A 15,139-nucleotide genomic window follows, 5' to 3' on the forward strand; every position below is an offset into this window, starting at 1 on the left:
TCAAAAGAAGTACTAAAGTTAAGACCAGACTTTTATTTCCAATCTGCAATTGGATGGAGAACAGTCAGGAGATCCCTTGGAAGATTATCTTTTACAAGGTGGAGGTGGAGGTGGTGTTGGACAAACAGGTGGAGGGTTTTCAGGTGGAGGGTTCTCAGGAGGAGGTTGAGTGGGTTCTGGTGGTGGTGGTGGTGGTGGAACAGTAGTTTCTGGTGAAGGAGTACTGGCTTCAGGTGGTGGAGGACTGCAAGTCTTACAAGGAGGTGGATTCTCAGGTGGTGGAAGAGGTGGACATTTCTTCCAGCACATTTGAGGACAATCACTAAACCATCCACAACCCAGGTGATACTTGGAAATAATACCCTTCCAAAGATATTCAAACAGGAATGGATTTGAACAAACAAAATCACCATGACTAGTAACATCTATAACGATTTTGACGGAGAACTTAAATTCACTACCTATCATCTTTTTAATACCATGAATTTTGTCAAAGATCTTGGAAATTTCACCTCCCTTGTGGTCAATGAGCTTGATGATCTTACAATCCGAGAATCCAAACTTTTTCTTAATAGAAAATTCAACTGTAACTTCCCAGGAGGTTTCTGTGATCATTTTAGCTTCTTTGAATTTGAATTCTTCAACTAATGGGAATCCTTTTAAGAAGGCATGCTTTCCAAAACTGGCCTTACATTTAGGAATGAATGAAGTGCAAACACATTGTTCTGGTGGAGGAGATGGAGGAGATGGAGGTGCTGGAGGTGCTGGAGGTTCTGGAGGAGATGGAGGTGCTGGAGGTGCTGGAGGTGCTGGAGGTTTTGGAAGTTCTGGAATTTTTGGAAGGTCAGGAATTTTTGGAAGGTCAGGAATTTTTGGAAGGTCTGGAATTTTTGGAATTTTTGGAATTTCTGGAACTTCTGGCTTGGGATGTTCGGGGAATCCGCCGAACTCAGGGAATCCGCCGAGCTCGGGGAAGTCGAAGTATGTACCTTCAGCAAACAGGAGCAACAATAAATAGACCAAATATAAGCACTGCATTTTATTTTATGATTTGCTGCAAATTGTAGTCTTGATGGATATAATCAAGGGCAGTCAATCGGGTGATTTTCTCGCTCTATTTATAATTGACATTTGGTCAAAGAAAGGAGCTTGCATTCGTCAATTGCTACAGGTCTTCGTCAATCCTCACTACCATACTACTTTCATAATCAATTCTTCGTCAAATGAATTGCTGCAACAGATAATAGCCAAAGTTGCCAAAATTGGATAGCCTCTTTCCGTTCTAAGAATCCCCCTGCATGATGAATTTACGAGTGAAACATTGGGGACACTATTCAAGAATCTTGACACAAAACTAATTTGACGAAAAGATCTTGAGACATACTCTATTTCTTTGTCATGGTATTCTTTCTTCAGACTATAATAAGGAAATAATCAAGAGTTTATTGGATAAACGTGCTGACTCAAACTATAAACTGGCATTTACCAATAGCATAAACATCTTGTAGATATCATTAAGCGAAGATCTGAATTGTAGATTGTCATTCGTATATTTTTTTTTCTTTGCTTCAAGACAATCAGAAAATACGACTAGAGAAAAAATATCAACTTGATACTTTGTTTTACACCGAGACACGTCACATTTTTATAACACAAAAGTTAAATTAGCTTCATCAAACATTCCCTTAGCTACTCCGCTTTACGTTGAGGCAAGACAACATGGGGCAATGTGTTTCCTATAAAGGTAAAACTAGGAAAAATTAGTTTATGTTTAAGCTGAACATGGAAAGGTTAAAAATAGAACAGTAAACAAACATGTCCTACAGGAGTCAACATATCATAAAGCTTAAACTCGGAACTCCTAGAGAACCTTAAATTCGTTACCAATAACCCGCCTTGATTTTATTTCAATGGGTGTCTCCTATTTTGTGATTGTATAAAATTGAATAATAAAAACATGGTTGTCACACCCAAGAATTATAAACTGCACTTCCTAATATAGTACTCCCATAATATACAATTTCGGCCCCAATATTCCACCTCGCCTATTTTACCTTGATGGAGTATTGAAGAGCAGTAAAACTACAGCCAATGGTCTATGAAAGAGATCAACAGTAACAATGACAATATATATTCTCCTAATACGAAAGCTGCTCGTGGCATTTAATAACTTAAAGATCATTAAATTTCTCTCGCAAAAAGAATTGTAGACACTAATCACACTAAGCTCACAATAAGGTGAAGGTTTTGGAAGGTTTTACTAACGTTGACAAAAACAAACTCTTATAATAAAACTTTTATTACAGAAATAGAGAATTAAAATTTTGCAAAGCATCTACTACTTTTAATCTGCGATTGTTCTCTTGGTCTTGCTAAGCAGTGTTTATGTGCTTTTCATAACCGTAATTCAATTTTGTGGGACTTCCACTCAGAATAAATTTAACAAAGTAAACGTTTTCTGTGAGTTTATTCTTTTGCAGTAATTTGAACAACTGTCCGTTGTCTGAGAGTATAGAAGTTAAATCTCTAGTTTTAGTTACCTGAAATGTCCACTTTATGGTTTAACGGTCTTGCACTTCCATGATTATGATTATTTCCCAAACACTACATTTCTAAAAATAGAAATTGTAAAACTTGAATCAAACAATTGCAGCAGGGTTGCAATTTTCAAGTTACGATAATAAATACAGTACAGATACGAACGATCAAATTTCCTTTTTCATTCAATTCTATTAGGAATGAGAACATTATCCCTGTCTCTTCTTGCTTATATCACAAAGATCAATCTAGAAAGCTTACATAAATCACCAGCTAGTGTCGTGAAGCCTCAGTCAAATATTTACTTGTTACTCATATAACACAAAACCTAATAACAAGAAAACGTCTCCAAAAAATAACATGGACAATAAGATTGCAGAATAGGTATATTTTAATATTCTTTCCAGTAAGGGGAGATGTTAAAAACAAAGCACCCTGGCTAACTCCTTAACTACTCCTTGCGAATATTTTGATGCTACCTATTGCCTATTTCTACACTTTTACAAACAATATATGAATAGTTTTTTTTGTTTCACTTTCTATAAAGTAACGTTTTAACAAAGTATGCGGTTTAACCCCTGATGACTACATCAATTGGTATACCTTCATATTCCCCATAACCTTGTGATAAATTAATATTTTGTAAACATTGAGTAGCAGCCCCCTTTAATAAATTGTCAATGGTAGCAACAATAACGACTCTATCTTCATTAGAGTTAACGGCGAATCCACCCAAAACAACCCCGTGTTTGCCACTAATATCTTTAACTAATGGAGCTTCACCGCTGATAGTTATTAAATCTTCATTGCCGTAAAATTCTTGGTAAATATTTCTGATTTCACGGGATGATAAACATCCTTTGTTGATTGGAATGTTTATGGTATGGGAGATACCTTGGAACCATTGAGCAACATGAGGCATAAATGCCACTTTGAAGCCTAATTGACTACTGATTTCACGCTCATGGACGTGGTCAGTTAATGAATAAGGAATCAAGTTGTTGTTTAATAACTTAACATCGTTCTTAGGGGATGGTTTAGTACCAGCTCCAGAATAACCAGAAACACCAAATAAACTTGGAGTACCATTAATGTACTTCTTTAAAGGAGCAATCGCAAGTTGAGCAGCAGTAGCGTAACATCCTGGATTGGAGATTTTCTTGGCTTGAGAAATAACGTTACGATCATTTAATTCAGGTAAACCGTATACCCATTTACCAGTAGTATCAAATCTATAATCAGCTGATAAATCAATGATTTTTGAATGACCATTTTTAACTTGATCAATTGCATCAACAAATGGTTTACAAACACCATTAGGTAAAGCCATGACCCAAACATCGACATCTCCATTTTCTTCTAACTTCTTAATATCTTCAACTTGTAAATTTGAATAAATAATGTTACCCTTGTTGTAGCCTTGTAATTTTTGACCTTGTAATTCACGAGAAGAAACATGAGAAATTTCCAAATATGGATGGTTATCAATTAATTTAATCAAATTTTGACCAGTATAACCCCTGGCACCAATCAAGGCGACCTTACGCTTTTCAGTGTTGGTACCTTCGCGCAATGGTGGATTAGTAGATAAAAATCTTCTGGCAGTGTGGAAACCTCTCTTTTGCTGAGAAGAGTTGAAAACACCAGATTCCTTGGCAGAAGACAAGGAAGATCCAATAGTAGAGCTGTCAAATTGCTTAATTAATTCACTAACTTCTTCGGTGTTTAATCCATACCAAAATAAGATTTCACCCTTCTTGGTAAATGAACCATCAGCTTTGGAGAAGTACCATGCCAAGTTTGAATCATTTTCATTGACTATCCAACATAAAGATTTGAAATCTTTTTTAATAGCGTTGAAAATATTATCAGTGACATTGTTTAACCAACCGGTCTTGGAAGACAAAAATTTATCTAATTTAGGAACATTGTTGTTTTCCAAGACGATGGCCAATACTTCTAATGGTTCATCACCATAGCTTTTAAAATTGACAGTTTCCAAATGTTTTAAGTATGAAGCAACGGAGAACTTTCCAGATTTGATTTCAGGATCCCTCAATAATGCAGCTCTTAAAAGATCAGGGTTGCCGAATTCTTGCAAAGAGTTACGGTTGATTAATTTATAACCTCTTCTAATTAAAGTACCAGCACCAGAATCAGTGAATAATTCCTTTTGCAAATCATCAACGTCAATGATGGCAACGGAGGAAGATCTTGGCAAATGTTGTAATAAATCGTGAATCTCCTTGATTTTCAACTTGGTACCATATTTAACCCAAGATTCTTTTAATAAATCTTCATATTCTTCATCCAAGTTAATAACACTGACTTTTTCACCAGTGTTACCGTTTATAATACCCCCTTTTTCATTCAAGTAAACAATCTTCAAAGGTTCGAATTCTCTAGCTAATTCACCTGCAGCAACATCAGCATTGACATTTAATAATTGACCCGATGGAGTTTCAGCCAAGGAGGTTAAAATTGGTAAGTAACCAGCGTTAATGGCAGCTTCAACCGAAGATTTGTCCACGGAAGTAATTTTACCAACCAATTGATATTTATCCTTGTCCAAATAATCAGCACCAAATACACCAGTAGTGATGGGTCTGGCGTGAACCCCGATTTTTTCCAAGGCGGTGACAAGTCTTAAGTTTTGTTCAAGGAAACATTTACGGACAACTTCCATGGTCTTTGGGTTGGTGATTCTAATCCCATCGATATATTCTGGTTCAACCCCTTCATTTTCCAAAAGTTCGTTGATTTGGGGACCAGTTCCGTGGAGGACAATAGGATATAATCCCACATGGTATAAAAATGCTAAACAGGACGCTAATTCGTTCAATTGTTGAGTAATAATGGCACCACCAACCTTAATGACGGCGAATTGTTGCTGGGAAACCGAGGTGAAATACTTAAGATATTGTTCAACTTCACGCTTCGAACCAATATTGTTCAATAATTGAATCACGGTAGCTTTGGTGGAATATGAAATAGGAGAACTAGAGATAGATCTGGCGGATTGAACAAATGGTGTGGATGCCTTGACGAAAATAGGGGTAGCACACACTGAAGGTGCTACTAATCTAGCAGAAGACAATCTCTTGATAGATCTTTCACTAACTCTTCTTAACATGATGTATCAACTACTAAGACTAAGCTAACTGTAAAAGAAAGTGGTGAATGAAATTGAAATTTTTACTGAAAATTTTTTCTTTTTCTTTATCTCTTTTCTTTTGAATGAGTCAACCAATTAGAGTAATAAAAGAAATTAAGCGCGGTTCCAAATCAGTAAATAAAAAATGCGTCTTGTATGCAGGTGCCTGCTATTGTCCTAATTATATAAATTCCACGTGACTAATTTATCAATGAAAGATAACTCAATTACTTTGTTTAAGTTCTTCCCAAAGAAAGTGTCTCTATTTGCACGACTTCTCAAAGTAAATCCTAACCTTAAGACATTCCCAAGTCTATATAAATCCAATTGAGAATTGGATTATATAATTTATAAACAAAAAAAGTCATTTTCCAAACGTCATTAGCCAACTCTAACACTTCGCCATTAAAGTCTGGGAAGTTCCCCTCGATAATTATATATGCTTCTTTCGATTTCCCCAGTTGTAACATGTTGAAAACTTTACCTTGCAATAAAGTTTTGAACGTCTCGTGTGACTTCGTATAATATTTGAAAAATCCGAAATCTGCAATATTTGCAGCTTGTAAAACACTAGCAACATCTTTAGTGTTTTGTAATCTTGTTACAAGCGTTTGCACCTCTACTTTGGTTAATCTGGCTCTGCTTCTGTCACTGGGATATATATAGTTTGAGTATAATATTCTGAAAACGGTTGCGTCAATTAACTGTAATATTCGGGTATGGAATTTTGTAAAATTTTCACAAAATAATCCATTTAATTCATCAGGCTGCAAATTATCTTCATACACAATAATTTTATAAAACAAACGAGTAAAGAATTGTCGGGAATTTTCCTTATCTGCACTGATCAAAACACGCGATACTGAATTCTTGAATGCAGAATGTAAAATCCTTCGTTGAGTATCTTCACTCAAGTCAAGCATTGGTTGATTATACTTTAAAATCATCTGGTAAAAGTTTTGGAATAATAAATTCGGACTAGATGTAAAAATGTTAAATCTTAACTTGGAAAAATTAACCGTGTTAATCAATGTGTATATATTTTCAAATTGCTGAACCTTGGCGAATTCGGTAAACTTACTCTTGTTGATCCATAAATTACACACATAAGTTTCAAGTTCCTGTATCACTCGTTTCGAAATAATACCATTCTGATAGATTTTTGCAGTCAAGTCAAGAAGTATACTATTATCATAATCATAGTGCCGTATGAGCTCTTCCATTAGCTTTAAATAGTAATTGTCATTTGTATCTAAATCGATATAGTCAAGGTCTATATCGTTTTTGGCCTTCATAAATTCGATATAATACTCTCGTAAATCGTTATAAATCTGTGGTAAACGAAATTCAACATCATCCGTCACTTTCCGAGATACTATATCATCAACATGAATAAACTCATCCACATTTCTCTCAATTAAATTCTTAATATAACCACTTCGTATTGTTTCAGGAAACTCTCGATTATCTTCTTGCCTTCTAAACTTATCAAACCAGAATTTTCTCCACTCACTGGTTTTCAAAATTTCACATGTTGGCACATAAAACTTAAAAGTACTAAATTGAATAACTCGGGTTTTATTTTGAATAAGTACATGATGGGTCGGTTTTGCATAAAATTCAGCTACGATATTACTAAATGACTTCTTAAATTGAACGACTTCAACCGTTTCATTAAACTTGGCCAATTCTTCAATATTATAACTATTCAACAATGACAATTCTTGAGCTAACTTCAGTTTCTGTTGCATCAATTGAAGCTTTCCTTCGTTACTTTCACTAACAGTGATTTGCTGGTCAACTATTGCTAAAGAATCAGATAAAATATCACAAATGTTTCTATAATGATTCCACTTAAAAATCTTAAATATAAAGTTATAATCATACCAAAGGGATATGAAATTATCATGTAATTTTCGATTTCGTACCACCAATTTAAATTCATTAATCAACAATTTAGTAAATTTATAAACCAATAACCAGATAGAATTATAAAAATACAATTCTGATTCATACAAACTATTATTTGCATTGAAACCGGGATGTTTTTCAAATTCCATACAATCATTAAAATCCCCAACTAATATAAAACAATAAAAAAAGGATTTATATTGAGCTCCAAATAATCGAGGGACATTCAAATATTTCAAAATGAAATTCATACTAGTTTTAATAGTAGAATTAGTATTCAATATTTCCACTATTTTATTAAATGAATACAGTTCAAATTCGTCTAAAAATTTTGATTCTTCCAAGGTTGCAATGTACTTGCGAAACAAAATCAACCGGCACTTTCTTTGGATATCAGTAATAAAACCAGTATCTACAAGTATTGGTGCTTCCACTACATCCTGTTTATACTTCTTAATTGGAGTGATTGTAGGTTTAAATAAAATGGAAACATTACGCAAATAAAATTTACCAGCCCGTTCACGAATTAAATCAAGATACTTCAGTCTACGTTGTTTCTTTTCATGCAAATCTTTATTTATCCGGTTGATCCTTCTACGGGTTTCTTCCTGCCTTTTAAATTGCAAAATTTGCAAACGGTTAGATAATTCAAGTGATTTACGTTTCAATCTGTGTCTTATAGAATCTAAATGAGCTTGTCGTTTTTTAATAGCTTGCTGTTGCTTCTCAGGTGACTTCATGCTTCTTGATGGAGTGAGATTCTTAAGCACATCCCCTGGAACTTGAAACCTGGGTGATGTTTCAGGAGTCTGTAGTCCAGTTTTATTTGTGGATGAAGTAGATAATGAAGAACCATTCTCGATTGAGGTGGTTAAATCTGGGGTTCTGTTTCTAGGGGTAGAAGCTTCAGGTTTAACCATCGCATTTGACGATGCCAACTCTTCAGAAGGATCAGGAGTACCCATTAAACAACAATGAAGATACGTCGGCTAAAATGATACAGGCGAATGTGTATAATGCAACTTGTTTATATATGGTATTTGTGTATCTCACTCAAAGGATATACAAGAAATGAAATGCAGGAAGGAACAAACGACAATGGAATAATGTCCTATGGCAACTCGTATCCGAATGATGTTAATGTCTGATGAATCTTATTTATCCGAAACTTAAAAAAAAAATAAAACAATTCTGTAAATGCTGTGGCGTATTATAAATTTTGGTATGCTTGAATAGTCCCTCCCTCCTCCCTGCTAAAATTCCATCTCCTTATTGTTTCTGGGGTTGATAAGGGATGACTCGCAAAAAAAAGTATGAGTTATTTTTTTTTTTTTTTCTATTACTAAATATTACGAAAAAATGAAACACATAATGTGCTTGCAGCCAGCGCAATGTTACAATTTAGAATTTCAAACGAAAACAGTAATAGTTGGCATACTTTATTATAATACTTTATTTAAATATAAGGGTACTAAGAAGGTATTCCGTTTGCAGAAATGTAAATTAAAGATTATAATTATTCTTTGGAATTGAAAGCTGGAGTAGGTTGTTGTGCACTGTAACATTCTTGTTTTTATCCTAGTCGCTGTCAATACTTCTAAATTTTTCTCTATTGCTAATTCATACTCATGCAAGTGACTTGATTTCAGTATGCAATCTGTTAGGTAAGAGTCGGATTAGGTATAGCCCAAGTTGCATCCGCAATCAAAGAAAAGGTTATAACGAACAACATTTTGGTTACGTTCCCCAGTCAGACAAACCTTTCAGCACGTTTTACTTACATCAGTGGATAGACACAAAAAAGCCTTCGGTTGAAATTCCCGCCCAAAGGTTGTGTCAGGTTGAATCGTGCAGCATCACAGTAATCCAAATTAGGGAGCTATTAAGAATGCAACTATTGCGCGATCTAATTTTCACAACAAGCCTCAGGTCCACAACTTCCGAATTTATGTCGACAAAAAAGTGGGGGTAGCACAATAAAAAAAATTCCACCGTTAACGGCATGGATAATTGTCAGCAAATAATTATATTCCTATTTCCACTCATTGTAACTTGATTACACTTCTGTGGATTCCTTATCCAAGTAAATTAATCCGCTTTTTTATAATGAACAAGTTTTAGTTTCATATTCTGATATTATCGGTAATAACGGATATAATGCCAAGAATTTCCATATTACCTGTCAAAGTCATGGGGAATAAAGAGAAATTTTTGTGGCATTTAGATTTTCTTGGCATTTTCCAATATAAAGCTTATGAGAGCTTAATTGAACATTAATCAAACAGGGGGGTGGGTATAAACTTGTGGTGTAATTTCAACCGGTAATGATGGGAGTCACCCTTATTGTGATGCAATTGAATCAGATCGTTCTTTCGTATTCACCACACTTCAAAATGCCACCTAAACGTCCAGGAGCCTGACTTTATTGTTTCCATTGTTGATTTTGCAGCCGCACTTTTTATCATGATTGTTTTTCTTTAAATTTTGTTATTTGCAGCCACAATTAAATCTTTCATTACTAATGAATCCACCACAACTTTTATACCACCACTGTACTCTTTTAATTTTTCAATTGTTGCAATAAATCAGTTGTAATTTAGTATTGAATTAACCTATACGAGATCGAATATTATAAATACCCCCCCCCCTTGAATCATGGTTTGAAAAATTTTACTTTCATTAACCAACTATCCACAATGGCTCGATCAATCAACTCCTTGGAAAAAATCCCCCCTGTTGCTGATAAGAAGGATGAATTTGTAAATATTACTGCTATTGATTCCAGTTCTTCTGGAGATTCTGAGAAGAACCAACTTGCTAAAAACCCATTCTTAGATCCAAAAGTTGAAGAATACTACCGTCAGGTGTATATTGACTCCAAATATGAAAGTTATTCAGCATTTGATCCTCATTTCGAATGGACTGAGGAAGAAGAAAAGAAGCTTATTAGAAAGCTTAACTTTAGAGTTGCCGCCGCTGCATGCCTTATGTTTGTTGGATTACAAATAGACAGAGGTAACTTGGGTCAAGCCGTCACGGATAATATGTTAGACGATTTAGGTTTAACTACTAATGATTATAACACTGGTAATACTATTTTCACAGTATGTTTTCTTCTTGCTGAAGTCCCATCCCAATTAATTTCTAAGGCCTTAGGTCCAGATATTTTCATCCCTTTCCAAATTTGTGTTTGGAGTATTGTTGCTATGTCTCAGGCTGCTCTTAGAGGTAAAACTTCTTTCTACATTACCAGAGCTATAATTGGAGCTTTAGAAGGTGGATTCATTGCTGATTTGGTGTTGTGGTTGAGTTATTTCTTCAACAGTAAGGAGTTACCAGTGAGGTTATCTTGGTTCTGGACCACTTTGTCATTTGTTGGTATTTTCACTTCTCTTTTGGCTTTTGGTATTTTAAGAATGAGAGGGGTTGCTGGCTGGGCTGGTTGGAGATGGTTATTCTTAATTGAAGGTATTGTTACCTTACTTATTGGTATTTCTTCATTCTACATGATGGTTCCTTCAGCAGTCCAAACAAAGAATTGGATGCATCCCAAGGGTTGGTTTTCTGATCGTGAGGTTAAAATTGTCGTTAATCGTATTCTTAGAGATGATCCATCTAAAGGTACCATGCACAATCGTCAAGGCTTAACACCAAAGATGTTGTTCAAATCCCTTATTGATTTTGATCTTTGGCCAATATATGCTATCGGTGTTATTGCTTATATTGGACTGGGTACATTTGGGGCTTATTTTGGGTTGATTAATAGACGTTTGGGATTTGACACTTTCAACACTAATTTACTTAATATCCCTAACCAAGTTATCCATATCATCTTTTTATTGTCAATTACTTGGCTTTCTGAATTTGTTAATGAAAGATCATTAGTATGTACTCTTGCTCCACTTTATTGTCTTCCATTGATTGCCATAATTAGATGGTGGCCTGGTGCCGGTGTCAAAGTTTGGCCAACATGGACTTTGAACACTTTATACTTGGGACAACCTTATATCCATGCTATTTGTGTCGCATGGGTTTCCAGAAACTCCAACTCGGTTAGAACCAGATCTATTGCATCTGCAGTTTATAATATGTTTGTCCAATTGGGTGGGGTTGTCGGAAATAACATTTATAGACAAGATGATTTGCCATTGTATCATCGTGGTAATATGCAAATTTTCTTCATCACTATTGGTACCATTGGTGTTTTGTTATTAACTAAATTGTACTACATTTGGAGAAATAAGAGCAAGGCTAAGATTTGGAATGCCATGTCTGAGGAAGAGCAAGTAACTTATCGTCATACAACCAACGACGAAGGTGCTAGAAGATTGGATTTCTTCTTTGTTCATTAATGTGTATTAGTATTTAGAGAATAAGTACAAAAGCATTTCTCAGATATTATGTAATTCTGTTGTTCTTTTCCTGGCAACAAGATATCAAGAATCGAAGTTTCTTACACTAAAACCAGACAGGAACTAATATTACCCAAGACCTCTTCTCTTAAACCTCTGGGATTAGTAACACATGTTCTCACTTTATCGCCATAGAATATCATTTTATTTGCTCTGAACACGGCTTAAACGCCACTGAGCTTTGTGAAACCTTTTCTCTTTTTCTTTTCATCTCAAATAGTAACTTTATTATAGTAGTGGTGGCTATTTGCTAGTCGTCCATTAATTGAACTATTTCATTTAGAGAATGGGCCACTCTAACTACAAAAAAAAGTGCCAATTTTTCATCATGTTAAAGTACGTGAAATGTGGAATAGTGTTTTTATTTCCATGCTGATTACAAAATAATATTTGATTAATCCTGTAATTACTAGTATATTGAAGCTCTATAAATCTCTATAAATATAATACAATAAATATTAAATCATCACCGATCATTTCCTTCTTGACCAAAATTTGAAGCTCAAACTAGAAGAATCTTCCTTGCCTGATGATGGTGAGTTGGTACCATTTGATGATGAAATTTTGGGGGTGGTACTTCTAGATTGACGTTTACTACTAGAGGCACTATCAACATTTCTGGAGCTGGTACTAGCAACACTGTTATTGTTGGTAGTGGTGGTTTCACTGAGTTTCAAATGAGATAATATGTTGTTGATTGATGATGGAGTTGGTGCTTGATACTCATCGGAAGATGCGGATGAAAAGAGAGGTCCCCGGTTTCTCTTGGGCAAGCTGGAAAGTTTGGAAATTAATGATGAACTATGTGATAAACTGCTGTTGCTGTTATTGATGCTAGATTGTAATGGTGAAGTTGCTCTTGGAATAGACTTTGGCTTTGCAATGGTGTTTCCAGGAGATCCTTCTAAACTCAATGAACTTGGTGAATTAGGTAAAGTGCTAACGGTTGGACTTGGTTGGTTACTACTAGCACGTTCTCTTTTACAATGACTTACAAATGATAAGTAGCCATTTTCCTTAAGCATACGAAGGGTTTCGTTTCTTGCTTTGATTAATGTTAATGGGTTATGAACACCGGAGTGGGAAGATTCTTCCACGATTTCTTTAAATAATTTTTGGGAAATGTTGATTTGTTGAATTGATTCGTGTTTGATATAAGTATGCATGATATAGTGCCATCTACTATTCAATGCCTCGACTTCTTCGTCTTCGGTGAATGTAGCATCATCTCCGACATACTGACTACTGTCTTCATCATCTTCGTCTTCGATTTGACGTTGTCCAAATTCTTCCCATATATTTACATTGAATTGGGCGTATTCATTAGCATCCAAATCATCGATGGTAGATACAAACATTTCTTGAGGATCCAAGTCGTCAGTGGAGGTAATTGAATATCTTTTGGAAATGGTGGTGGATATTGAGTCTCGTTTAACTTTAAGTAAAGAATCAACGGATGAAGTGTTGCTGGTGATGTAGCCTAATAAACTGGCATTGGGGGCACTATTCAACCTTTCCTTATCAGCATTGTATGTGTTTGAATCAGGGAAGATCTTATTGTAATAAAGTTCATAATTGAAGATATCGATTAGGAAATGAAGGTTTTCTTGACAGTGTTGTTTGATCAAGTAATCATTAAATTTCTTGACAAATGCTACTTTAACTGGATCTTCCAATTGACCTATTGAGTCAAGAAAACAATCATTGACCAATTCGTCAAGTGGAGGACAAGCCTGTACTGGTGTTGTAGAAGGGGTGGGTACCACTGAGACTGGGTAGCTGTTGATATTGTTGTATGGTTTGGTTGGCACTGGGGTACAGGTTGTTATTGATGATTTCGACGAACTGGTATCAGCCATAATTGTGGATGAGGACGTTCTCGATGTTTGGGTTGTCCCATTTGACATTGAAGATGATCTCATTAAAGTATTAGCCATCTCCATTGGTTTGTTACTCTATCTGAATGCATGTAATGTGTTGAACAAGGGGGATAGTAGGCTGGGTTGATGTTGTTCTATAGTAGGATGTAAGTCTATGTCTACCTGATCTCGGTTAGAGATATATGTTTATATTTGTTATTAGGCTGTGGATAAATAAGAAAAAAAATGTGGTGGTTTTCTTTTTTTTTTTTCTTTTAAATTATTTTCGCTAAAGAGAAAAAAACGTTTTCTCTCAAAATGAAGGATGTGGTGGCTTTTTGTGATGTGTGCTTTGTTGTAGTAAAGTAAAACACAGGTCCTTTTCTTCGTTGCCACCGCTATTGTCTTTATTAAAAAAAGGAGTTGTTTTCAAATGAATTGTTTATATAAACTTTGAAATTTTGAAAACCGTATTCGGTTATATTTAAAAAGCCCTAGCAATTAAAAAAAATTGATTGCTAACCGTGTAAAAAGAAAGAAAAAATAATAAAAAAAAGAAATTTATGAATGAATTTCGATGCATGTTTGCAAACCGTTACATAGTTAATAAACAAGTTATTTTTTGTTTTTGTGTTTCTACGAACGATGTTTTTTTTTTTCAATATCCGCAGGGTTGTACGGTAGTGCTTGCCAAGGACTGGAATTTTTTTTTGTCCCAATTCCCCCTCTGTCCCACTTATGCCCCCTCTCTCATCCCACGCTTACAACCCATAGAACAAAAATAAAAACACTAACTCTAGTTTCAAAAATTTCTTTTTTTTATTTTAAGTCTTTAGTTTTTTCTCCTGACTGGGGATAGTGTGTTTACTATTGTTTACTGCTGGTAGGGTTGTTTTCTGCGGCAGGAACATATGATAATCTTCTAATAATATTTTTAGTCCAATAAGCCTAGTTAGGAAACTTTCCAGAAGATGAATTTCCATAAATAATAATTATAGCTAATTTTAGGAAAACGAGGATGCACTTTTGGGTTTTGTGATTTTTCGAGACAGCAACACGCACTAAGTATAGCATAACCCTTAACCATTTTGTGTTCTGAAAGGACAACAATAATCCATGTGGAAGTTAGTTATGGATTAAGGCATAACAAATTAAGTATGGGGGGGCGGCAAGTACAAAAAAATTTTTTTTTTTATTAGGGTCATGAGATTTTTAATTTTTTAAGGCAGCCCTACTGCTTTCGGAAGGGTTTACGTGGTGCCCTA

General features: G+C 35.0%; 5 protein-coding genes across 5 annotated transcripts; 1 reads left to right on the forward strand and 4 right to left on the reverse strand. All coding sequences in view use genetic code 12, as the record gives it.

Moving 5' to 3' along the window:
- Positions 1–84: 84 nt before the first annotated feature.
- SPAPADRAFT_52144 (uncharacterized protein) lies at positions 85–1,038 on the reverse strand (the record flags this gene model as incomplete). The annotated part of the gene is made up of 1 exon (XM_007376925.1): positions 85–1,038. One exon carries the CDS (start codon positions 1,036–1,038, stop codon positions 85–87), a length of 954 nt encoding a protein of 317 aa, XP_007376987.1.
- A 2,071-nt stretch (positions 1,039–3,109) lies between these two features.
- On the reverse strand, positions 3,110–5,671 carry ARG5,6 (bifunctional acetylglutamate kinase/N-acetyl-gamma-glutamyl-phosphate reductase; the record flags this gene model as incomplete). Its single annotated transcript, XM_007376926.1, has 2 exons — positions 3,110–5,537; positions 5,604–5,671. 2 exons carry the CDS (start codon positions 5,669–5,671, stop codon positions 3,110–3,112), a joined length of 2,496 nt encoding a protein of 831 aa, XP_007376988.1.
- SPAPADRAFT_68179 (uncharacterized protein) lies at positions 5,121–8,717 on the reverse strand (the record flags this gene model as incomplete). Its single annotated transcript, XM_007376927.1, has 1 exon — positions 5,121–8,717. The coding sequence occupies one exon, from the start codon at positions 8,566–8,568 to the stop codon at positions 5,989–5,991; it is 2,580 nt and encodes an 859-aa protein (XP_007376989.1).
- A 1,582-nt stretch (positions 8,718–10,299) lies between these two features.
- SPAPADRAFT_72847 (uncharacterized protein) lies at positions 10,300–14,137 on the forward strand (the record flags this gene model as incomplete). Its single annotated transcript, XM_007376928.1, has 2 exons — positions 10,300–10,362; positions 10,411–14,137. The coding sequence occupies 2 exons, from the start codon at positions 10,300–10,302 to the stop codon at positions 11,953–11,955; spliced, it is 1,608 nt and encodes a 535-aa protein (XP_007376990.1).
- Positions 11,893–14,107, reverse strand: SPAPADRAFT_62865 (uncharacterized protein; the record flags this gene model as incomplete). Its single annotated transcript, XM_007376929.1, has 1 exon — positions 11,893–14,107. The coding sequence occupies one exon, from the start codon at positions 13,956–13,958 to the stop codon at positions 12,489–12,491; it is 1,470 nt and encodes a 489-aa protein (XP_007376991.1).
- Positions 14,138–15,139: the final 1,002 nt, after the last annotated feature.

This window comes from Spathaspora passalidarum, assembly GCF_000223485.1.
Source record: "Spathaspora passalidarum NRRL Y-27907 unplaced genomic scaffold SPAPAscaffold_6, whole genome shotgun sequence".
Taxonomy (NCBI): domain Eukaryota; kingdom Fungi; phylum Ascomycota; class Pichiomycetes; order Serinales; family Debaryomycetaceae; genus Spathaspora; species Spathaspora passalidarum.